The sequence below is a fragment of the Heloderma suspectum genome, chromosome 2 (assembly GCF_057233095.1).
Source record: "Heloderma suspectum isolate Gila_16-S chromosome 2, 16-S_ref, whole genome shotgun sequence".
Lineage (NCBI taxonomy): Eukaryota > Metazoa > Chordata > Lepidosauria > Squamata > Helodermatidae > Heloderma > Heloderma suspectum.
Window position 1 is genome coordinate 365,762,348 of NC_139459.1, and position 23,824 is coordinate 365,786,171.

General features: G+C 48.0%; 1 protein-coding gene and 3 non-coding genes across 5 annotated transcripts; 2 read left to right on the forward strand and 2 right to left on the reverse strand.

Moving 5' to 3' along the window:
* Positions 1-1,306: 1,306 nt before the first annotated feature.
* On the reverse strand, positions 1,307-14,030 carry LOC146355856 (uncharacterized). 2 transcript variants are annotated; one of them, XM_084831035.1, is made up of 2 exons: positions 13,524-14,030; positions 1,307-6,003 (listed from the first exon to the last, which is right to left on the reverse strand). In XM_084831035.1, the coding sequence occupies exon 2, from the start codon at positions 5,875-5,877 to the stop codon at positions 4,516-4,518; it is 1,362 nt and encodes a 453-aa protein (XP_084687161.1). In that variant the 5' UTR covers positions 5,878-6,003; positions 13,524-14,030; the 3' UTR covers positions 1,307-4,515. The 2 variants fall into 2 exon arrangements, with proteins under 2 accessions (XP_084687161.1, XP_084687162.1); XM_084831036.1 differs by having other exon boundaries at positions 1,313-6,003; positions 13,955-14,030.
* A 1,316-nt stretch (positions 14,031-15,346) lies between these two features.
* On the reverse strand, positions 15,347-15,418 carry TRNAE-UUC (transfer RNA glutamic acid (anticodon UUC)). The gene has a single exon. It is a non-coding gene; the product is annotated as a tRNA-Glu (tRNA).
* A 3,157-nt stretch (positions 15,419-18,575) lies between these two features.
* TRNAE-CUC (transfer RNA glutamic acid (anticodon CUC)) lies at positions 18,576-18,647 on the forward strand. Its single transcript has one exon. It is a non-coding gene; the product is annotated as a tRNA-Glu (tRNA).
* A 432-nt stretch (positions 18,648-19,079) lies between these two features.
* TRNAF-GAA (transfer RNA phenylalanine (anticodon GAA)) lies at positions 19,080-19,152 on the forward strand. Its single transcript has one exon. It is a non-coding gene; the product is annotated as a tRNA-Phe (tRNA).
* The last annotated feature ends 4,672 nt before the right edge of the window (positions 19,153-23,824 follow it).

Below are 23,824 nucleotides of genomic sequence, written 5' to 3' on the forward strand. Positions count from 1 at the left end.
TGGGGGGGGGGGGTCAGTTGGCCCTTGCTCTGGCTTCCACAATGGAGCTAAGGGCTGGTTTGTATTGACTCTCCTAATGAGGGCAGACAGGCTCTCTTAAAGAACTACGACTCCCAGAGTTCCTTAGTTGCTGCTGGCATTTCTGGGCACAGGCAGGAGATGCCAACAAAGCTGTGGTGTCTGACTAATAGCAGGAGGGAGGGAAGCACCATAAAAATCAAGGCTGCTGATATCTCAGGGACTGTGGGAATCAGTGGTGCTGATCAGATTTACAGGTACCAGAACACAGATGAGCGAGTTGGGTCTCCAGCGTGCACGGACACTAGATCCGAGGGACAAGGAAGAGTGTCCCAAGGGCATTTGTCAGTTGTCTCTTGTATAATTATACAAGTGGGACCTGCAACAAAATGTTGCAGCAGGGAAGGCTGCTGTTCAGGATTCCAGCCACTCTCAGTGCTCATTGGGCTGTATTAAGGGTTCCCTCCTGTGAGGGTTTTTCCTCCCTAAAGAGCTTTTGCACTTCTGCAAACCTTGGGATTCCCTCAAGCCCCTGGCATAGACGAGGAATCTAGACCAGGGGTCTCCAGCCTTTCTGGGTCAGTGGACACATTTGGGATTTTGATTGTCATGGCTGCATTGGGGGGGTCTTGCCCTTGCCCATTCACAGAGTGGTTGCCGGGGCAGGCACAGCCAGTCACAAAACACCAGTTTCCCAGAAGGCTAAAATAAAGGTAACTTGCCCAAGACCCAAAGTTCAAGGCAGAGGTATGGCACGGGGTCTGTGTGTGTGTCTGAGCTCCAAAACACAAAACCACTCTTTTGAGCCCAGAGTTTTCTGCTTCATCACCCATTCCACAGACAGCAAACCAATGAGACTCAGAGACAAGTAACTTTGGCCAAGAAGGCCTCACAGGCCAAGAGCCACCCTGGGAAATAAAGATGGATCTGGAGGCTGGTGGCTCCGATGTCAGCGGGGCAGTGAATCTGCCCCAGTTTTCAGAACTCTAAAGGAGCTTTGCGCCTTGGATAGCTCCTTTAGAGTCCTGACTGAAACCGGGAGCGGATGCACTACCCCACCGACATCAGAGCCACCAGCCCCCACTGTCTGGAGGGTGGTGCTTCACTTTGCAGCATGTCAAGCTCCCAATTTAAATAAATAAATAATCTAAAATAATAAAATGAAAATCAAGAGGGGCAGAGAGCCTGGTGGGCTTCAAGAGAGGTGTCTGTCTGCAGAACTGTGATGTGCAGGAAAAGAATCCCCTTTGCCTACCCACCTCTTCTGAAGATAGACGGAACACGACATCGTGCAAGGTAGAATTTAATGAGGGAAACAATGGTGTTAACATCATACCTACAATTTAATCCATACACAATAGGCAAAATTTAAGTTCTATGTACCAGTGCATTTCATTTTCTAGCCAATCTCACCTTCTCTGGGCTAGTAATGGTGGTGGAAGAGGGTGAAGCGTACTGAGAAAAGTGGTTTTGATTAAAAACAGTTAAAAACATGCTAAAATCTAAACTATGTCACTCCAATGCAATGCAACCTATTCCCCACCCCGGGAGCTGCACTTTTTGATCAAAAAAGTTAGAAAGCTATTTTGTGTTCCTAAGTGCTAGCAATGTCACTGCCCTGAAGACAGCCTCAAACTGCTGTTCATAAAAGGGGACTAAACGTTTCACATTCCTCCCACCATAATGTCGGAGTGTCCTCAGGCTAGATCAGGGGTGCAGAACCTCAGACTCAGAGGCCGAATCTGGGTCCCCAGAAGGCCCCTCCCCCGCCTCCTTTTCCTCAACCACGGATCGTTGGGTGGCCTCCCAGCTTTTGTGCAGTCTTTTCCCCATTCTGAAAGACTGAAATGCCTCTTCTAAGGCTGTTATTGGCAGTAAGAGGTTTAAACTAAAATATACCTTTTTTATTTGGGGGCCGCCCCTTTTGCCTTTGACTCCACCTACCAGTGGAATGTGCCCCCTCCCCCCAGAGCTTCCCCAAAATGGAATTTGGCCCTGGGGTTGAAAGAAGTTCCGCCCCCCTGTACTAGACGGATCACCAGATGTTTCCAACTTGGCTTTAAAACAGCCTCCCCTGACCCAGCACCCTCCAGATATGTTGAACTCCCATAATCCCCAGCTATGATGGGAGTTGTAGTCAAAAGACATCTGGAGGGTGCTGGGTTGGGGAAAAGCTGTCATAAAACATGAAGGTGAGGAAACTGTAGCCATTTCCAGGGACAAGCTGGATGTTACCCTAAAAAATGCTACCAAAGACAGCAGCTGCGCATCTCTCTCCCCCCTTCCCTTCTGTAGCCTGTAATGGGACGTATCCTGTGTTGCAACATCACAGTCAGCCAGATCGGACGATGCTTCTCTCAGATCTCGCCCACGTGCATGGTTAACCAGGTGCCTTCCCTTCTTGCCTGCTGCTTCTGGACATGTAGCCTCCACGCATTAAATCCAAGGTGCACAGGCCCGGACTGCATAGCTGATTCGAGATAATATCCATAGAAACCTAGACTTAGTAGGAACCTTTCAGGTTGCCTGCTCCAAGCGCTGCTCAGGTGTCTCCTACCCTTCCCCCAACCTGGCGCCCTTCAAATGTGTCAGACTACAACTCCCACACTGGCTGGGAGTTGTAGTCCAATACATCTGGCAGGCCCCAGGTCAGGGAAGGCTCTCCTAATATTTAGCCTACATCTGCTTCCCTACAACTTCCCACATTCGGTTCTAGTCCTGCGCTCCAGACCAACAGAAATCAACTTTGCTCCATTATCTGCATGGCAGCCTTTCAGATATCTGAAGACTGCTCTTGTGTCTCCCCTTAATCTTCTTTTCTCCAGGATGAACACACACAGCTCTTTCCACTGCTCCTGATAGGGCTTGCTTTGCTGTCCTCCTCCTCATCCTGATCTTCGTCCTTTGGACATACTCCAGTTTGTCAGTGTCCTTCTTAAAACTGGACACAGCACTCCAGAGGGGGCCCAACCTGTGCAGGTCAGGAATGGATTGTGCAATCTCTAGGAAATGACCACACACATTTGGCCTCTGTGCACTGGATTTTAAGTGTATGCACACCCATATTTGAACATTACACTCCTGCATGGACATCCTGTCATGATCCCGGAGTCCAGTCATAATCTGGACAGGGACTTGAAGGCTGAGGAACAAGCCTCCGAGAAGAATCTGGGCCAGAGCATCACAGCGGAACCTGAGACTCCAAGGCTGAGATGCCAAAGTCTCCTGAGCCCAAGATGCCAGAGACCCTTGCGCTCGGACCAACAACTGCACCCCGAGCCTAGCTCCAGCACTGGGACAGCACACCCATCTCCAAGGGTTCTACAATCCATGGAGTCAATGCGCCAATGGAGGCAGTGTGCCCAGATGAGTTTTGGGAGAGACAAAGGACTGCCACATTCCAGGCTGGAGTCCTGCCCCTTTAAAGGCTTTAAACTTTGTAGGAAGGGGTAGAGTCTGACAGAAGGCCTTTGGACTGCAGCATAAAAGGTTTCAGTCTGGTCTCAGACATTGTCAAAGCAAGTTGCTCACTAGGGGCAGTATCCAACTCTGTCATTCCATTAGCACAAATAATGTTGTGCTAGTGGAAACTAAGCTCAGAACTAGGCACAAGAGAAGAATCCAACAAAAGTTTTGTTTGCACAAACATGGTTGCACAAGCAGTTGTCCAACCCGTTGTGCACGTCATTGCACATTCTGCTTGTGCAACTGCTTGTACAGCTGGTTGCACAAGCATAATGGGCAACCGCTGGCACAACAGAAAGATGCAGAGGAGCTCCACTAGTGCTATTTGAGCTTGCAGAACAACGCTGTTGGATACTGCCCCTTGAGCTCTCTTGAGTGCTGTTTTGCTGCCGACCCGAACACGATGCATCCAGTGGCATCAAAATTATGGAAGCCATGTCAAGTCAACAGAAAGAGAAGTACAGTGTGTGCAGTCTCTTTCCCAACCCCAGAATATGGGCTGGAACAAGGAGTGGCATTGTCTGATCTAGCCCACTCTTCCAGACTTCCTTACCTCTTGTTACTGGAAGCCATCAACGTGGCAAATGGCATCGAAGGAGCACAGAACACGATACGGGCAAGTTCTACTACCAGGGCAGAGGGACTGGAAGCATGGTTTCCGTCTTTGGCAGCAGCTGCACTTCTTCAAGTAAAGTCCCATTTTTACCACCACTACTGCTGTGCTGCACAAAATCCTCCAGCTGATAGCATCAGTGGGAACATTTGGTCCCCCATCAAGCTATTTTGAGAACCTACCTAGGGTGTGAATTTTATCCAGAAATGAACATGCCATTCTCAACTGTTTATGATCCAACAGAAATGCTGCAGACTTTCAGCTGTCTAAACTTGTAAAGGCCAGGGGTTTCAGCCTTCTCTACAATCTGGCTACCCTTTTCATTCTTGTGTAGATTCTCTGACGTCTACAAAGAACAATGAGGCTACAGTGCCTTTCCTCACAGCCAAAAGATTCTCTTCTATGTGAATTCTACTGTGCTAGGTAAGCACTGAGCTGTACCTGAAGCTTTGCTCACCATCTGAACATTCATAAGCTTTCTCTCCCGCATGGGTTCTCTTGTGTTTAATAAGGGACTTTTTATCAATGAAGCTTTTGTCACAGTCGCAACACTGATATGGTTTCTCCCCTGTGTGGATTCTCATATGTGAAACAAGGTTTCCTTTCTGACGGAAGCTTTTCCCGCAACCTGAGCATTTATATGGTTTCTCTCCTGTGTGAACCCTTTTATGATTTACAAGCAGTGAACTCGTATTGAAGCTTTTCCCACACTCTGAACAGTTGTAAGGCTTCTCCCCTGTATGAATTCTTATGTGTTTAGTCAAGGACGATTTCACCCGAAATCCCTTCCCGCACATGGTGCATTGATAGGGTTTCTCCCCTGTGTGGGTTCTTTTGTGTGTGATAAGGTTGGATTTTGAATTGAAGCTTTGCCCACAGTCTGAGCATGTATATGGCTTCTCCCCTGTGTGTAGCCTTTTATGTTCTATAAATTGAAAGCTAGTGCTAAAATTTTTCCCACAATCTGTGCATTCATATGGCTTTTCCCCCGTGTGGATCCTCACATGTGAGACAAGGTTTCCCTTATTAACAAAGCTTTTGTCACAGATGGAGCATTTGTACGGTTTTTCCCCTGTGTGGGTTCTCACATGCATCATCAGAGAAGTACAATGAGAAAAGCATTTGGCACACTGAGAGCATTTATACGGCTTCTCGCCTGTGTGGATCCTCATGTGGGAAACGAGGTTTCCTTTCTGACTAAAGCTCTTCCCACAATCTGGGCACTGAAATGGTTTCTCTCCGGTGTGGGTCCTCTCATGTGTGATGAGGTGCGATTTCTTACCAAAGCTTTGCCTGCACTTGGAGCACTCATAGGGAGTCTCTGCTGTGTGGGTTCTCTGGTGTGCAGTGAGGTTTGCTTTCAAATGGAAGCTTTGATCACAGTCTGAACAGGTATATGGTTTCTCCCCTGTGTGTACTCTTATATGATTAATAAATTCATAACTCGTGCTAAAGCCTTCCCCGCAATCTGTGCACTCGTATGATTTATCTCCAGTGTGGATTCTCTCATGGGTAACCAAGTGCGTTCTCTCATGAAAAGTTTCACAGCAATATGAACATTTATATGGATCCCCCCCAGTTTGTGCACTCTGATTCTCAAGGAGTTCAAAGCTTGGATGGAGGCCTTTCCCACAGTCTGTGCCCAAGTTGTCTCTCTTACTTCTGAGGATTCCTTCTTGGAGCGTGCTTTCATTTAAACCACTGTCTCCTTCTTCAAAAAGAAATGTTTCTTCTGTTGCCCTCTCGGGATGTCCTTCTTGTCCCTGCTGACTTCCAGGCATCTCTTCCACCTCAGGACTCAGGGAGAACAGTCCCTTTTTGCCTCTGAAAAATGACGCAAAGGCTTACCAGCTCATGCCTTCTGAGATGAATATCGTCTTCCTCGTTCTATATGCAGTCATCACTTTCTGAGGGGGGAAAAAAAAGAATTGAACATAAGTCAGATTCTCATTTGTTCATTTGTATCTAGTCACCAGACCAGGGCATCAGCAACTTGTAGGCCAAAACATCTCCAGGGCACAATCCTATGCATGTTAGGCAGAAAAAAGTCCTACAACAGTATGGCTGGCTGGGGAATGCTGGGAGTTGCAGGACCTTTTTTTTCCCATCTAAACATGCATAGAATTGTGCCCTAAGAATAAGAGAATAAAACTGATTGCTGCTGGATGTGCCTGATCTCGTCTGATCTCAGAAGCTAAGCAGGGTCAGCCCTGGTTACTATTTGGATGGGAGACTGCCTGGAAATCAGGCTTCCTGCACTGAGCAGGGGGTTGGACTTGATGGTCTTGTAGGCCCCTTCCAACCCTATGATTCCATGATTCTATGATTAGGCAACAGGCAAAGAAATCTACACAAATAAGGCTCCACAGCATAGCAAATCAAAATGACACGCAAGATCTCATGATTATAACGCACACCTCGACACATCTTTGCTGTTGCTTTTCAAGTGCCAGGACAAAGACAGCTATTGCATGAGAAACCTCATTTCTACTGGTCAGGAGAAACTCTAATTTGTGTTGATCAGGTTTGTGTTCATAATCTCAGATTACTTTATCATCTTTTCTGAATATATTCCTGTAAATAAAACAGCGGTTTCTACTGTTTGCCTTATGACACCCTTGTAAATAAGCCCACAAAAGTTACTAGCCTGCAATTTTATTATCTTTTTTACTAGCCTGCAAAGGGGCTAGTTAATCTGCATTTCCATGCTGGCTTCCCCTCACCTGTGGCCAGCATGGAAACACAGGCTACTATCATCTTAACAGGCTAGTAACTTTCACGGGCTCATTTACAAGGCTGCCATAAGCAGGTCAGCAAAAAAAAAATTGTAGGCAAGTAAGTTTTGTGGGCTTATTTATAAGGCTGCCATAAGAAGGCTAAGATTCTAATGGCCTGTGTTTCCATGCTGGCCACAGGTGGGGGGAAGCGAGCATGGAAACCGACACTACGAGAATCTTTGCAGGCTAGCAAAAACAACCCCAACCTGCTACCTACCAAACAGGCTTGTGGAAGTCGGACAGAACTGACAAATATTATTTATTACATTTCTAATCCACCCAATAACTAGTGTCAATGCTTTCCTTCCTTAGCAGCCATCATGAAAAATCCAAGCAGACTGTTAGAGGAGCTTTGGAGAGATGTGTCTGTCCTCTCCAGTCCACTTGTGGAATTCTATGCATTTCCTTGCAGGGAATTTCTGGTCACCTATGGCGACCAGAGGAGTTGTTAAATATAGAGTTGGTTTATGGCCAAAACAGAACTGGCGAAATTAGATCTCGATTCAGTTGTTCATGGTCTAGTCTCTTCTAGGTTGGGTTACTGTAATGTGCTTCCCAGAAACTTCAGTTGGTTCAGAAAGCTGCACCCAAACTTTTTTCTGGAGTCAGTGGATGGACCATAATTAAGTTGGGTTTGCAACAGTTCCATTGTCTATGTATTTATTTCCGGGTTCAATTGAAGGTGTTGGCTTTGGCCTTTAGAGACTTAAATCATGGGTGGGCAGCATGAGTCCGCATGCCCTTCCATGCAGCCTCCAGTGCCCCCCCCCAATTTGCTTTGGTGGCATGCCAGCAAAGGGGTTTTATTTAGCTTTTAAAAAAAGGTAAATGTGCCCTTTTTTGCCGCTGTGCTATCAAATTTGGGCAGCAAGCCACTAATTTTTTTTTCCTGCTGCCAAATTTGGATTCTGCAGGAGGGCAAAACTGGCCCCTGGACCTTGGAAAGTTGCCCATCCCTGCCCTAAATGATCTCAGGCCAGCCTATCTTGGGAATCACTTCCTCCGATTTAAAAAGTTTTAGTTGTTAAGGTGCCACAAGGCTCTTGGTGGTTTTGCTGCAATAAACTAACATGACTGCCCTCTGGAAATTCCTCCCCTATGAACCTGCTTACAATCTTTGCTCCTGCTCAAAGGCCCTTCTTTTTGTCCCTTTGCCAGGCTATAACTCCTATCATCTCTGCACAGAAATACAGGAGGATGAACTTGGTAGCCTCATCCAGAGCATCTGGATCAAAATAAATGGAGCAAAGAATAAAAGGAACCTGGTGGTTGGAGTCTACTACGGGCCACCCAATCAAGGAGAAGCCGAGGATGAAACTTTTAAAAAGCAAATAGCCAATGTTTCTAGGAAGCATGATGTAGTAGTAATGGGGGACCTCAATTTCCCCAATATTTCTTGGGAGACAACTTCTGCAAAACATGGCCCCTCCAGGAAATTCCTGACTTGTGTGGCGGATAACTTCCTCCTACAGAAAGTAGAGGAAGGAACTAGAGGATTGGCTATCCTTGAATTGATCCTAACCAACAGAGATGTCTTAGTGGATAAAGTAGCAGTTACAGGAACTCTGAGGGAAAGCGACCATGTTGTACTTGAGTTCTTGGTTCTAAGGGAAGCAAAAGCTGAGTGTAGTCAAACACATACCCTGGATTTTAGGAAAGCTGATTTTAATAAACTCAGAACAACGATCAGTAAGGTCCTATGGCAAGCGACTCTAACGAGAAAAGGAGTCCAAGATGGGTGGGAGCTTTTAAAAAAGGAAATTCTCAAGGCACAGTTACAAACAATTCCAACAAGAAGAAGACAACAGAACAAGCCAATGTGGCTTCACAAAAGGCTTAGAGATGACCTGAAAACAAAAAGGACACATATATAGGAAGTGGAAAGAAGGACAAGCAACAAAGGAAGAGTACAGGCAGGTAGCACAGAATTGCAGGGATGGCGTCAGGAAGGCTAAAGCTGAGGTTAGCAAGGGATGTTAAAAGCAACAAAAAGGCTTTCTTCAGCTATGCGCATAGTAAAAGACAGAGGAAAGAAATGATGGTTCAGCTATTAAATAAAGATGGCAAAATGGTAAGAGATGACAAAGAAAAGGCAGAAGTGCTCAATTCCTACTTTGGCTCAGTCTTCTCCCAAAAGAGAGTCTATGATCCCCCTGGCAAAGGCGAAGTACAGGCTGAAGGGGCAGGATTGCAGCTTGAGATCGATAGGCATATGGTCAAGGAACACCTCATTTATTTGAATGAGTTCAAACCTCTAGGGCCAGATGAACTGCATCCTAGAGTAATAAAGGAACTGGCAGAAGAACTCTCAGAACCGCTGTCTATTCTCTTTGAGAAATCATGGAGGACGGGTGAAGTGCTAGATGATTGGAGGAGGGCTAATGTTGTCCCTATCTTCAAAAAGGGTAAAAAGGAAGAACCTGGGAACTACAGACCAGTCAGACTGACATCAATCCCTGGGAAAATTCTGGAGCAGATGATAAAGCATTCCATCTGTAAGCACCTTGAAAACAATGCCGTGATTACTCGAAGCCAACATGGATTTCTCAAGAACAAATCCTGCCAGACGAATCTGATCTCATTTTTTGATCAAGTAACCTCCCTTGTGGACTGTGGGAATGCTGTAGACATAATATACCTTGACTTCAGCAAAACTTTCGACAAAGTGCCCCATGATATCCCGATGAGCAAACTAGCTCAAAGTGGGCTAGATGAAACAATGATCCGGTGGATCTACAGTTGGCTACAGAATCGGACTCAAAGAGTGCTTATCAATGGGATCTTCTCAAATTGGGGAGAGGTAACGAGTGGGGTACCACAGGGCTCAGTCCTGGGCCCAGTGCTCTTCAACATTTTTATTAATGACTTGGAGGAGGAGGTGCAGGGAATGCTGATAAAATTTGCAGATGACACAAAATTGGGCAGGATAGCTAATACTTTGGAAGACAGAAACAAAATTCAAAGGGATCTTGATAGACTGGAGCGCTGGGCAGAAAACAACAGAATTACATTTAACAGGGATAAATGCCAAGTTCTGCACCTAGGAAAAAGAAACCAAATGCACAGTTTCAAGACGGAGGATACGTGGCTCAACAACACTACAAGCAAGAAGGATCTTGGATTTGTTGTAGATCACAAGCTGAATATGAGCCAACAACGTGATCAGGGGACTCGAAACAAAGCCCTATGAAGAGAGACTGAAAGAACTGGGCATGTTTGGCCTTGAGAAGACTGAGGGGAGATATGATAGCACTCTTCAAGTACTTGAAAGGTTGTCACAGAGAGGAAGGCCAGGATCTCTTCTCAATCATCCCAGAGTGCAGGACATGGAATAATGGGCTCAAGTTACAGGAAGCCAGATTCCGGCTGAACATCAGGAAAAACGTCCTGACTGTTAGAGCAATACGAGAATGGAACCAATTCCCTAGGGAGGTCGTGGGCCCTCTCAGGCTGGAGGCATTCAAGACGAGGCTGGACAGCCATCTGTCAGGGATGCTCTGACTTGGATTCCTGCATTGAGCAGGATTGTGCCCTAAGAATAACAGAATAAAACTGATTGCTGCTGGATGTGCCTGATCTCGTCTGATCTCAGAAGCTAAGCAGGGTCAGCCCTGGTTACTACTTGGATGGGGAACTGCCTAGGAATCAGGCTTCCTGCACTGAGCAGGGGGTTGGACTCGAGGGCCTTGTAGGCCCCTTCCAACCCTACTATTCTATGATTCTATCTCTGACCACGCTGACTGGGGCTGATGGGAGTTTTTTTTTTTATTTACGATATTTAAATGCCACTCCATAACATAAAGTTCTCTGGGCAATTTGAAATAAACAAATAAAAACCATTTAGATACAAAACAGAACATAAAACCATTAATAAAAAATAACATAAAAAACAGCAACCCTAAAATTAAAAACACAGATTTTAAAGCTGATCTGTAGGCCATTAACATCTGAAAGGCCCAACCTTTGCTAGTTAGTAGGTACTATCCTGTACACCCTTTTCCTTCCTCAAATCCATGACAGTGAGCAGGTTTGCACAATCAGGGAAAGAAAATAAGCCACCACACCTTATTTTTCTGCCCTGCACATGCCGTTCATCTGAATCCACAGAGGGTGGGAAATGTGTGAATCAGCTCACTGAAACAACATACAATTGCTAGCATAAAAGGTGCTGAAAACAAGAAACACAGAGTGTTGAATGATGGCCTTTAGTTTAGACCAACTAGTCTCTTAAATGTAGGTATGAACCTTTGCATCACACAGGATTCTTTCTCAGAGTGGATAAATATCTGATTTCGTTTTTTAAAAAGGAAGGAACAGTATCTGTAGCCAGATCAGAAACAAGAACAATGATGATTCTATGATTCTATGATCAAGAACAAAGGGACATCTTGATCAAAACCTTGCTATTTCCTAAGACAATCCACACTTATATGAATGTAAACTCCACTAAATGTGCATAAGATCAGGCTGCAAGAAATGACATTTGAAATGCAAATTTCATAGGACTCTTTAGGGTTAATATATATAACTGCTGTAAGGAAAAGATCATTATACATCCAATATCTACGCCCACGTATCATTACATTTCGGCTGAAATCTTAAGAATATGAAAGCATAAGAAGAGCCCTGTTGGATCTAGTCCATCTAGGGTCCATCTAGTCCAGCATTCTGTTCACACAGTGGCCAGCCAGCTGTCGACCAGGAACCCACAAGCAGAGCATGAGTGCAACAGCACCCTCCCACCCATGTTCCCCAGCAACTGGTGTACATAGGCTCATTGCTTTGGGTACTGGAAATAGCACATAGCCATCCGGACTAGTAGCCCTTGATAGCTTTTTCATCCAGTAATTTGTCCAACCCCCTTTTAAAGCCATCCAAATTGGTGGACATCCCTACATCCTGTGGTAGCAAATTCCACGGATCAACTCTGTGCTGTGTGAAGAAGCCCTTTCTTTTGTCTGTCCTGGATCTCCCACCAATCAGCTTCATGGGATGACCCCATTGGGTTCTAGTGTTTTGAGAGAAGGAGAAAAAACTCTCCCTATCCACATTCTCCATAGCATGCATAATTTTGCACACCTCTGTCATGTCTCCCCTCACGCTCCCTTTTTCCAAGCTGAACAAACCCAGCTGTTGCAACCTTCTCTCATAGGGAGATGCTCCAGCCCCTTGATCATTTTAGTTGCCTTTTCTGTACTTTTTTCCAGCTCTACAATATCTTTTTTAGGCGTGGTGACCAGAACTGTATACAGTATTCCAAGTGTGTGTAAGCCCCATTAAACTCAGTGGGACTTACTTCTGAGTAAACATACATAGGAGTGCACTGCTGTAATCGTATACACACTTACCTTGGAAGAAGCCCCATTGTGTTTAGTGGGATTTACTGCCGAGTCAACAATTCGTTTACATTTATATCTCCCCTTTCCATAAAACCTCCCCAAGGTGCCTAACAACAAGAAAATCCACAACTGAAAATAATACACATACAGGATAAACAATAACTCAGTGAAACCGTATAAAAATCAAGTAAGAGCAGATTTTTGAAAAAATCAATACGCATTGGATTGGATTGTAAGCAGTGCATTTGATGTTCCTGAATTTGAGAACAGCTGAGACATCATGGCTGCCTTAAATCTCACAGGGTGGCGAAACTTTTGCCATGCAGAGGGGCCTTCATTCAGCAAATGCAGAGGTGTCTTGATAAATGCAGAACTGCTGGACACTGTATTAGAATTGGCTGCACAGACCCCCCTTTACCTGAAGTGACCTTTGAGGTGTTTCACCCCACCCCAATGATTTTCTGTGCCTATCCTATTTGTGTCTCTCTACTAGATGGCTCCCCCGCACACACACACAGAGGAATAGTGGGGTAAAGAAAAAACCCTGCCATCCTTAAGCACTTGGCTGAAATCTCATTTGGGCTACAAACCCCCATGATGGCATGATGGTCTTATCCAAGCCACTTTTCTCACTCCACCGCAGGGGTGGAGAACCTGTGGCCTGCCAGATGCTGATGGACTACAACTCCCATCAGCTGGTTGGGGGTGATGGGAGTGGAGGCCATCCACCTCTGGAGGGGCACAGGTTCCCCACCCCTGCTCTCTCTCCTCAACTCTCTCTCCCATCTGCAATAAGGGAAGCATCATAATCATAGCGGCCTACCTCGCAGGGCTGTTGTAAGGATGGCTGTGAATTTTTATTTTATTTTATTTTATTTTATTCATTCATTCATTCCATTTCTCCGCGCGGTTCACAAAAATCACAAGCGCACGCTCCGGGAGAGAGCGCGGAGGACAGGAAGGCCTGGCGTGCTACGGGCCACGGGGTCACGAAGAGTCGGACACGACTGAACGACCGAACAACAACACAGCCAAAAGGCCCACAGTGTGCAAAAGCGCCTTGGCCGCTCAAACAGCACAGTGTAGCTGCCAAATCCTGGCAGCGCCTCGCCGGCATCCTAAGAAGCCTCTCGTAGCGCCAGCATGCGTGAGCCCGTAAGGCTCCGCAAGGCTCTTTGTCTTGCACGGGGCTGCGGCCGCCGAGCGCGCCTCCTCTTCCAGGACTGGCGCCCGGCTCGCTGCGCCTTCCTCGCCCCGGCTCGCTGCGCCTTCCTCGCCCCTGCGCCCAGGCCCTTCTTCCATTCAGCTCACCTGCGCCGCATGGCTCGGCACTGCGCCCCCGGGGCATGCTCCGCCTGCAGCCAGGGGTCCAGCCCTGAGAAATCCAGAACGGCAGCTTCCCCGGGGGAGGCGGGGCAGGAAGAGGGCCTGCTCCCCGCACTCCTCCGCGGCCTCTCTAGCACCGCAGCTCTGTCATGTTAACTCCCGGCGAGGCTCAGGGAGAGCCCGGGCCCCTCCGCCGCTTCCCCGCGGGCCTGCTGCCGGGGGCGCGGGGCGCCGTCGGCCGCGTCCCAGCGGCGCCACGCGCGGACCCGGGCTGGAGCGCGCCGCCCGCTGCCTTTCGCCCGCGGGAGAAGCGAAGGCAGCACGCAGCCGCCCCAGAGCCTCGGAATCAGTGGGGGGAAAGGCTGACACGGGCGGGATGCGAACCCGCGACCGCGCACGGAGCAAAAGGGACGTACAGGCCGTCGCCTTCGCTGGGTAGCCGCTGCGCCCTCGTGCCTCGTGCGTGTGTTTTCGGCACATGCCTCCCAGATCAAGGATGGACGAGGTGGCCTGAGGGTGGCGGTGGGGAGCGGCGTTGCTAGGCGCTGAAAGGATTTGGGGCCCAGGCCCATAGGGCACGAGTATGCATTAAATCTGCACGTGCTAATTTACATCCATGGGCATTATCCAATGGTAGGCCTACATAAACTAGGCCCATTCACTTCAATGGGTCTACTCTGTGTAGGGGTACCATTGTCTCTGAGCATGCACAGATGTACTAATGTATAAAAAAAAGTATGTAACCTCCTGGAATACGACAATGGAACCAATGACCTAGGGAGGTGGTGGGCTCTCCCACGCTGGAGGCGTTCCAGACGAGGCTGGACAGCCATCTGTCAGGGATGCTCTGACTTGGATTCCTGCATTGAGCAGGGGGCTGGACTCGATGGCCTTGTAGGCCCCTTCCAACCCTACTATTGTATGATTCTATGAATATGGCAGTGGGGTGTCTTCTCTTGCCCAGGCTTGAGACCACCACACAGCTGTGTTGTTTTGGGAATAAGCCAAACCGTGAGAGTATCGGAGTCATGTCTTAAAATTCCTCCACAATACTATCCTTCCTAGGACAGGAAGGCCTGCCGTGCTATGGTCCATGGGGTCACGAAGAGTTGGACACGACTGAACGACTGAACAACAACAACTAACCTTCCTATATGTGCAAATTTAGAACTAATTACTAGGATTTATTTGAATTTCACAGAAGGCAGAGCTGTCCAGTTAATTTCACATCCAAATCACTTCAAGTAAAACAAATTCTTTAATTTGTGCACAACACTGGATTATCCCAAATCAAGAGTTGTTCTTCAATTACAATTAATTGCTGTCTCTTGCTATCCCATCCTCATTTCTCTCTCCCCCTATCCACTTCTCTCTCTTTCTCCTGTAGGAAAAATCCCACCCCATGCAATTAAGCTTAAAAGAAAATCTTCTGTAGATTTGATGCTGCCACCCTATGGCCTTTGTTTTTAAAAACCTTCCCTCTACTCCATTGTATTGGATAATTTCTGGCTGGTCTTCAGTATTCCATTCTTGGGCAAGGTGCGTGTGGTGGCTTCCCAGCTCTAGGGATTAATGGATGAGACAGATTATCTAGATCCATTTCAGTCTGGCTTCAGGCCTGGTTATGGGACAATCTACACCAGGACCTGGATAGACCTTCAGATTATGACGCTGATGCACTGCCTGCTTTCCTGAGGAAGCAGTGGGAAAACGTGGCTTCTTGGGTGCCTTTCCTGCAGAACTCCAACAGAAATATCTTGCTTTGGCAAGAGCTTCAGCTCCCAGATGGCAGAGAGGGAGCAAAAACCTTCCCTGGCCGGGAATTGAACCCGGGCCACAGCGGTGAAAGCGCTGGATCCTGACCACTAGACTACCAGGGAGACTGGCATTGCAGGAGACTCCACGCCCTGACCTCCTAGCAATTCATGAACAAATCAATAGCAAATTACTACCTAGGGGTGTTGCTTGGCCTGGGCCTGTGGGTCCTCAGTCCTGCATCTTTTCCCCAGGATCTGTTCTTCAGAGCCCTGAAGAAGATTGCCCTGGATCTGTTCTTCAGAGCCTCGATTGTCCTTTGGTTCCAGTGGAAATTCCCCTCCACACTCAGCTTAATTATCATGCGGGGGGGGGGGCTATTTTAAAGGGTGATTGGAGCTGGGGAGGGAAGGGTTAAACACCCAGTTCTCTCCCCCACACACACACACACATGGTTATTACCTTCAGGAAAAAAACCCCTTCCGTTAGTGTCAGTGGGAGTATTTTTTCTAAACGTAATTACCATGCCGGGGGTGGGTGGGGAGGATTTCCAGGGGGATCACAGTTGGAGGTTCTGTTGCACATGATTCTAATTTAACCTGTTCAATGGGCAGTCCAGGAAAGGGGCATCCCTCAGTCCACATGAAAAGGATATTTATTACAAGGGCCAGCCCCCTTGAACCTTGCCTGGGCCTGAGTTTCCTCCAACCTGAAAGGAAGATACCCACATGCTCATTGGGCAGTGGAGACTGGTGGTTCTGACATCAGTGGGACTGTGAATCCGTTCTGGGTTTCAGCCAGGACTCTAAAGGAACTATCCAAGGTACTGAGCCCAATCCCCAAAATAGGTTCTGACTGAAATCCAGAGTGGATTCACAGCCCCACCGACATCGAAGCCACCAGCCTCCACTGTCATTGGGCCAGGAAATGGGGCGCAAACAGGGCTCTATCCCAGCCGCCAGACAAAACAAAGAGCCCCCCACCCATTGTCCACTGTTGCATCCCAGCCCAGCCTGTTTTCTTGCAGGTGGTCTAAGGCAAAAGCAAAAGGCAGCTGCTGCTCAGAAGATGGGTTCATCTGTCAGCCTCGGCGTTATGGGCCTAGCTTGCTCCCACTGTACCACTCTGGCATGGCCTGGTGCGGTTTGGATGAATGCATTGGTGCTGTTTTCCTTTAGCTCCAACCATCGCTGGTAGACAGCCCTGAAACATTAGCCATGACAGCATGTGGAAGAAGGTTCCCCACTTAGGGTGGCCACTTGTGAATTGCCTCCCAAAAATGATATGCATCCTCAAAAAAGAGGACACCAATTTACATAAAATTTGCATATGCCTATTTACATGTATAGATGCACTTTAAATAATTAATTTAAATAGAAGTACAGTACATCTAACCATAATGTGGGAGACAGAGCCTTTCTGCACAGGATATTTATTGTGCACTTGTGATTCCTCACTCATGGTAGCCTGCAGGTGCTTTACACAATGTCATTATCCTCCAGGACCTCTCCCACGCTTTGCAATCATTTTTGTGGGTTTTTTTAGATTGGGGAAAGTCTGGTATATCGGGGAATGGTGGAATGAAACCCTAGTGTAGTAGCGCAATTTTGTTATACCACAACGCCACCTAGAGGTTTTGTAATTGAATGTATAGAAAGACAGCAAAGGAAAAAAGCCTGGAAAAAAATGTGCAAAGGATCTGACCTTAATCCCAGAAATAATCCTTGGTAAAGTGGTGGGTTAAAAGCCTCATGCACAAACCCTGTGACTTCCAGTCGGGGGGGCAGCAGGGAAACCTAGGGAGGTGGTGGGCTCTCCCACACTGGAGTCATTCAAGACGAGGCTGGACAGCCATCTGTCAGGGATGCTCTGACTTGGATTCCTGCATTGAGCAGGGGGTTGGACTCGATGGCCTTGTAGGCCCCTTCCAACCCTACTATTCTATGATTCTATGAAATCTGGGCCTCTTGGGACCCCATGGGTTTCCCTGGAGCCTTACCACATCCATTGGATTGGGGGGGGCTCTCCTCCATGGGGGCTGGCCGCACCAGGACCCTTTTCCCCCGCACCAGCTGTTAAGAAAGCCCTTGGCAGCTGGTGCAGGGAGGAAGGGTCTTGGCGGCACCCAGCCATTTAGAATGGAGGAGAACCACCCTGCGGGAAATCCGACGGACCCCGAGGTGAGTGGGGTCAGTCCACTGCAGACTTCATAGGTCAGATTCTTGAGAATCCGGCCTGATTTGAATCTGCAGTGGATTTCTCTGCCATCCCTAGCCTCATGTAGAAAAGCTCTGTGACCAGGGGGTTTGATTCCACCAGCAATTTACTCCGAGCTGGCTGCATTTGGAGGTCATTAGGGATAGATGACGTGGCCACCCAGCAGCCACCCCGGAGCTTATCAGGGAAAAACGGGATTTCCTGAAGCTGCTTCAAGTCTGATTCTTTTCCTCAAGTCAAGGTTCTCCTCGGTATAGTTGCTGTGTGCCCCAACCCCCACATTGGCCTCGGGTACGCTGGCCCTGGCCAGGGGTGTGCCTTTCACCGTGACCCCAGTCAAGGGGTGCTTCCTGTCTCCCGTCCCTGTGATTCCCAGCACAAACCAATTAGTGTCTACTCAGATGTAACATTGTGCTCAATGAGGCTTCTCTCAGTTGTGCACATCGGAATTCCTCCCTCCCCCCCCCCAACGATCAAGTGCAGCAACATGGTTATTAAGTTCAGAAAGATTGGGGCTCATTAGGCTTCTCTTGCACACCTCCGAAGTAATTACTTCTAAATTGCACCTTCATTAGGGAGAAAGGGGGGAGAGCCGGGGGGGGGGGAGCCTCTCTTATTGGTTGAGCAGCCCCTGCCACTCAGATGATGTTCACTCCAACCCCTCACCCTGCCCGGAAGTACGATAGCAGAAGCGACTTAAAATGGGGGGATGTACACCCCCGTGGAGCCCTGCCTGGACCAAAAACGGGTCCTAGAAAAATTTCCTTCTCCTTCCATTGTCATGGGAACAGGGCCCAGGTGACCTGTGTGCCCTGCTCAGTCTGCTGTCCAGGTACGCTGATGGACAATTTCAAGGCTTCTTTCCTTCCTTCTCTTTATCCTGGACATGGACTGGACAGCCCTTCAAACAGAGGACATCATTAAACTAGAGGACAGCCCTCTGGTAGCCCTTCAAGTAGAGGACTGTCTTTTATAAAAAGGACACCTGGCCACCTCCTCCTTGATATAGACTTCTTTCCTGGAGTGAGTATTGAGTAATGGCTGGCTAGGAAACCTTCTTGTCCATCCCTGGTGGTCTAGTGGTTAGGATTCAGCGCTCTCACTGCTGCGGCCCGGGTTCGATTCCCTGCCAGGGAAGCCTTTTCTCACTCCGCACCTTCCAGTCACTGAGGCTCATGCAGAACTGTGATCTTCTAGGAATGCTTCACTGGGATCTCCACAGTAAAGGCACCCAGGTCCCTTCTTTCTACAACCTGCCACTAGAGATTTGTGTCATCCACACAAGGTTTTTTTGTGGGTAACACTTGTGGGGCTGCTTGCAACAGCTTCCAGGAGGTGTGATTACATACCTGAATGAGCACTTTTGGCCCAGGGGATAAGAGCAAGCCCCTAGCCAATGCAAATTTTCTGTACTGTAGTGGTTGTCACATTTGCCTGACATGCAAAAGGTCTCTGGTTTGATACCAGTGACAGAAACATCTTTTATTTTTGAGTGGGGAGCTGGCAACCTCTTGGCCCATTTGAGAGCTGTTTGGGGGATACACAGGATGGTGCAATTTCTTCTGGGCAGCCAAAGTAGCTCAGCTGGGAGAGCATTAGACTGAAGATCTAAAGGTCCCTGGTTCAATCCCGGGCTTTGGCAAAGCGTTCCTGTCATGTTCCTTTTGCCAGGTTGGCTCCCTTTGATGGGCAATACCCAAGGGACCGCTCCCCTTGGCATGCGGGACTTTTGCTGCTGGACACTCCGACAAAAGGGGAGCTCTCCTTTGAGATGGAATTGAACCGGCGGCCTGAGGATGCCTTGAATCCTGCACTACAATCCTCTGCTCTACCGGCTGAGCTATTGAAGGGCACACCAGGTTTAATACCGACACCTCTTGCCACTCTGTTTCTCTCTGCAGTATTGACGTCTGTGTGACTTGCTCTGTGTGGATGATGGATATTGTGAATTGCTGTGCATCCCCCGCATCTTTCTCTCTCTGTCACACCCAACTAAACACACAGACACATGGATACAGACAGTTGGCCAATAAATAAAGTGGTAGTGATTGAATGGCTCTCAGGCTGAAACCAAAGAATCTGTGCATGCATCATATAATGAAGGCTTCTGGACACTGGTGGAACTGGGCAGCCATGAACAGGGAGAAAGTTACAGGAGAAGAATGAAGGGGATTGTACTCGAAACATTTCATCTGTGTTGAGCATTACTGAACTCCAGGTGTAGATAGAAGGACCTACGCCAGGGGAGCAGAATGTCAGGGAAGAGACCTGAAGGCCCATGATGCGGCCGCTGGCTGATGTTATGCATAAGAGCCTTGCTGGATCAGACCAAGGATCCATCCAGTCCAGCATTCTGAGGACACCTTGAATCACACACTGCAGTCCTCCGCTCTACCAGCTGAGCTATCAAAGGGCCCGCCAGGTTTAACACTGGCACCTCTTGCCTGTGAGATGACTTCACAACCTTGCTCCACTGGACTCGTGTCTGGCCATGGGCAAACTGGTGTTAAAGAGTCTCCCTATTTGCCGTTCGGTAGCATAGTGGCTACTACATTTGCCCAACACACAAAAGGTTGCTGGATTGAAACAGGCAGAAACAAAACTTTTTCTCAACAGCTAGATGGACCCCAAGCCAAACAAAGCTTGGGTAAACTCTGCATCCCAGCCAACACAGGAAAGGGAGGGACTCCTCTTCATTTGCACGCTCCCACCATGCCACTGTGCTGGATAGGGGAAAACAGCCTGGTGAAGTTTGTATAAGGCATCTCTGTGTTTTTTTTCCTATGGCTCCGCCCACCACTGGCCCACAGTCCCAGAACGTTAGCCATGAGAGAATGCAGCCCTCAGGCTGAAAAATGTTAAGAACATAAGAGCCATGCTAGATTAGACCAAGGTCTATCTAGTCCAGCATTCTGTTCCCACAGTGGCCAACCAGAGCCCCAATGGGAAGCCCATCAGTAGGACATGAGTGCAATATCACCCTCCCAGCTGGGTGTACATAGGCATATGGCCTCTGATCCTGGAGGTAGCATATAGCTATGAGGACTAGTAGCCATTCATAGACTTTTCCTCCATGAATTTGTCCAGGTTCCCCACCCCTTATCTAGACCCCTTTCCTAAAGTGACCTCTATGAACACCACCATCTAGAGAGGTGTGCAACAGAACCTGCAGCGGTCCCCAAGAACAGAAAGCCGGGGACCACCCCTATCCATCCCAGGTGGTCTAGTGGTCAGGATTTGGCACTCTGACCACCACAGCCTGGATTTGATTTCTGGCCAGGGAAAGTTTCTCCTCCCTCCCCACATTCTAGGAGCTGAGGTGTGATCGTCTGGGAATGCTTTGGTTGGATTTCCACAAAAAGAGCACCTAGGTCCCTTTTTTGTAGTCATCAAGGATGGTCCACGCAAGGGCTTTGGTGGCTGGAGGGACATTTGGGCCACGGCTTGCAGCAGGATCCAGAAGGCATGGAGGAGTGATCAAGAACCGGGCAGAGCACTCTCAGCCCAGGGTGGGTGAAAACAAGTCCCATAGCAACATTTTCCGCTGGCCACCCAGAACTCTTGCTGCTGGAAGCGCCGGCAAAAGGGGAGCTGTCCTTCAAGCCGTATTTGAATCAGTGGCCTAATGATGTCTTGAATTGCACAGTGCAGTCCTCCACTCTACCAGCTGAGCTATGAAAGCTTTCAGTTTTGGCACTGATCCCTCCAACTTGTGGGGTGGCGATTATGGTAAAAGTCCAAACTGGACTTGGAGGTCTGTGCCCAGCTGCCCTCCAGTTAAGCTGTGGACACACGGGTAAGATTCAACTCGAGTTTATTCATGTACAACGAAGGCAGCTCTGTCAACCTAGAGGCAGCACAGATCAACACTCACCAGTTACTTTTATAATCATCATGTGGCTAAATAAGTGACATCAGCCAAGCCTAGCGCGCGTGTCTGCTCATCAACTGAGCTTTTAGTGAACCACCACCCTCAGCATCTTCTCAGAGCCCTGCAACTTTTGCAAGGAGGATCATTCTTAGGTCTGGGGTGAGTTGCTGTGGAGACAAGATAACTTATCTCTACTTAAAAGAAAAAAAGTTTCTTCTTTTATACGAAAGAAACAAAGACAACAGACATGGGCTTTTGAGGAATCTGCCACATTGGCACAAAAAAAGAGGCTGAGACGACATAGCCTTGCCTTAGTTATTTTCCACATTCCCTCATTTGATCCAATAGGAGCTGAATTCTTCATCCCGGATCACCTAGAGAGTGCTGTCAGCCCACTGCTTCAGCAGTTCTTTCCGATTTTCTACCTCTTCCTGTGGCAAGCCTTGATACATAGCAAGAAATTGCTGGCTAACTTGTCTTTTTATACACGATGTAAAGCATGCAAAGATACAGGGTAAGAACAATACCACAAATAGAATACCCAGCACAACGAGAAAGCCTTGCCTCAACCAGGCAAGGTTTGGGAGCCATCCGGTTAGCCAATCTATAGGATTCCATCCTTTCCAGGTTTGTACAGGTACATGCACTACTTCCCTAATGTCTGCTGCCAATTGTTTTACCATTTTCCCATTGTCATCAATCTTTAGACAACAATCAGACCAATTAAATTTTCCACACAGGCTGCCTTCAGCTGCCAGCTGATAGTCTAAACCAGAGCTTTCCAAACTTTTCATGTTGGTGACACACTTTTTAGACATGCATCATTTCGTGACACGGTAACTCGGTTTTACTAGCAAACCGGAGGTTTAACTAACCCGTTATAAGAGATACAGACACATACATAAATTGTAATAACGAAATGTATGGGGATACAACGTATCTCATGAAAACCTTTCATTTATATTTTTAAAAATATATGATTTGTAAGATAACATACATTGTTGTCATTTATGAGTAACAGTATGTAAATATGTGCAAGAATTTTTAAAAGTTGAACAACACCAATAACTGCTTACCATTTCCAGGTCCAGGTAGGAGCTCAGCTGCAAAAACACATGAAGTAGAGAAGCAAAAGTCCAACAAAAATGGTGTAAATATATATGTCTCACTACAAGGCTATACTGCTATAAATATTTGCAATGCCTATGTCCAGAGTCCAGTTCCAGCACTCTCCGATGGTACACTGCCAGTGGGTGGTTAATCCACAATTACAGCAGAGTAAAAATAAAAATAAATGGCAGAAATCAACTGAGCTCCATTCCGACTGGCCAAGATGGCGGACGGCCCACTCGGTGCAGTCCCAGGTGGCGTTTCCACCTGTGTGTTACTTTGGCCTGGCCGCGCGGCAGCGCGGTGCAGAAGTCCGCGAAGGGCACACCCGAAACCACGCAGGGCTGGTGGCCGCTGCCACTTCTCCATGCTGGTGTTGGCCAAGCTCTGCTCCCAGGGCAGTGCCTCCCTTCCCCTCTTTTTGCCCTGCGCCTCTACCTTTCTGGGGAGCGCAGGCTCGAAGCTCCTCGCCTGCCCGGCGCAGCCCTCCCTGCTCTGGGGGCGTCCAGCGGGCTGTTGTTCTCCCCCGCTGCCTTGCAGCCACACCGAGGACGCGGGGAAGCCTCTCACCCGAGCTGATTGCAAATTGCTCGACTAATTGCTCTGCTAACTTCGAATTCTCCACACTCCTCGTGCAGCCAGCATTACCACACTCCTCGCCCTACCGCTCCAACACCGCCAATCACGTGCGTCCTGCATCAAGACGCCACGTGATCCTAAAGCAGCTAACGTTAAAGCAGCTAAGCTGCTTTAACATTAGCTGCTTTAGGAAGTTCCGGGGGAGGGACCAAGCGAAGCAAACGTGAGTAAGGGAACTCCGCGGTGCCCTTCCACACAATTTTCACGCGACACACCTACACACTGCTGGCGACACACGAATGTGTCATGACACACACTTTGGAAAGCTCTGGTCTAAACCCATTCTGTTTTGGATGATGGCTTCCTGCATTTGAGTCACCTGAGTAGCAGCCAGGCCTAAGGCATCTGCAGTATGATTGGCAAATACTTCAACTACTGCATGTAGCCTGATAAGTCTACTGGTGAGATATGTCAAATCTCATGCTACTATATTGAGTTCAAAGACAGCTGGACTTATCCCAAAACGGTCCATCTTTACAGGTGCTTTTAAAACAGAGTGTTCCCAATGTAGGAATGACAGACCACCATGTGTGAGCATTTGGAAACCCCAAATCCTTTCAAGTGCTGTTATCTGACTTTAAAGGAACCAGGGGGCTTGCCAAGTTAGCTGCACTTCAAGGTTTGGCCTCCCAGGGCATTGGAGCCGAGGTAGCCTTGGAGGCCGCCAAACAGATCCAACAGTCTGAAAGTGCAA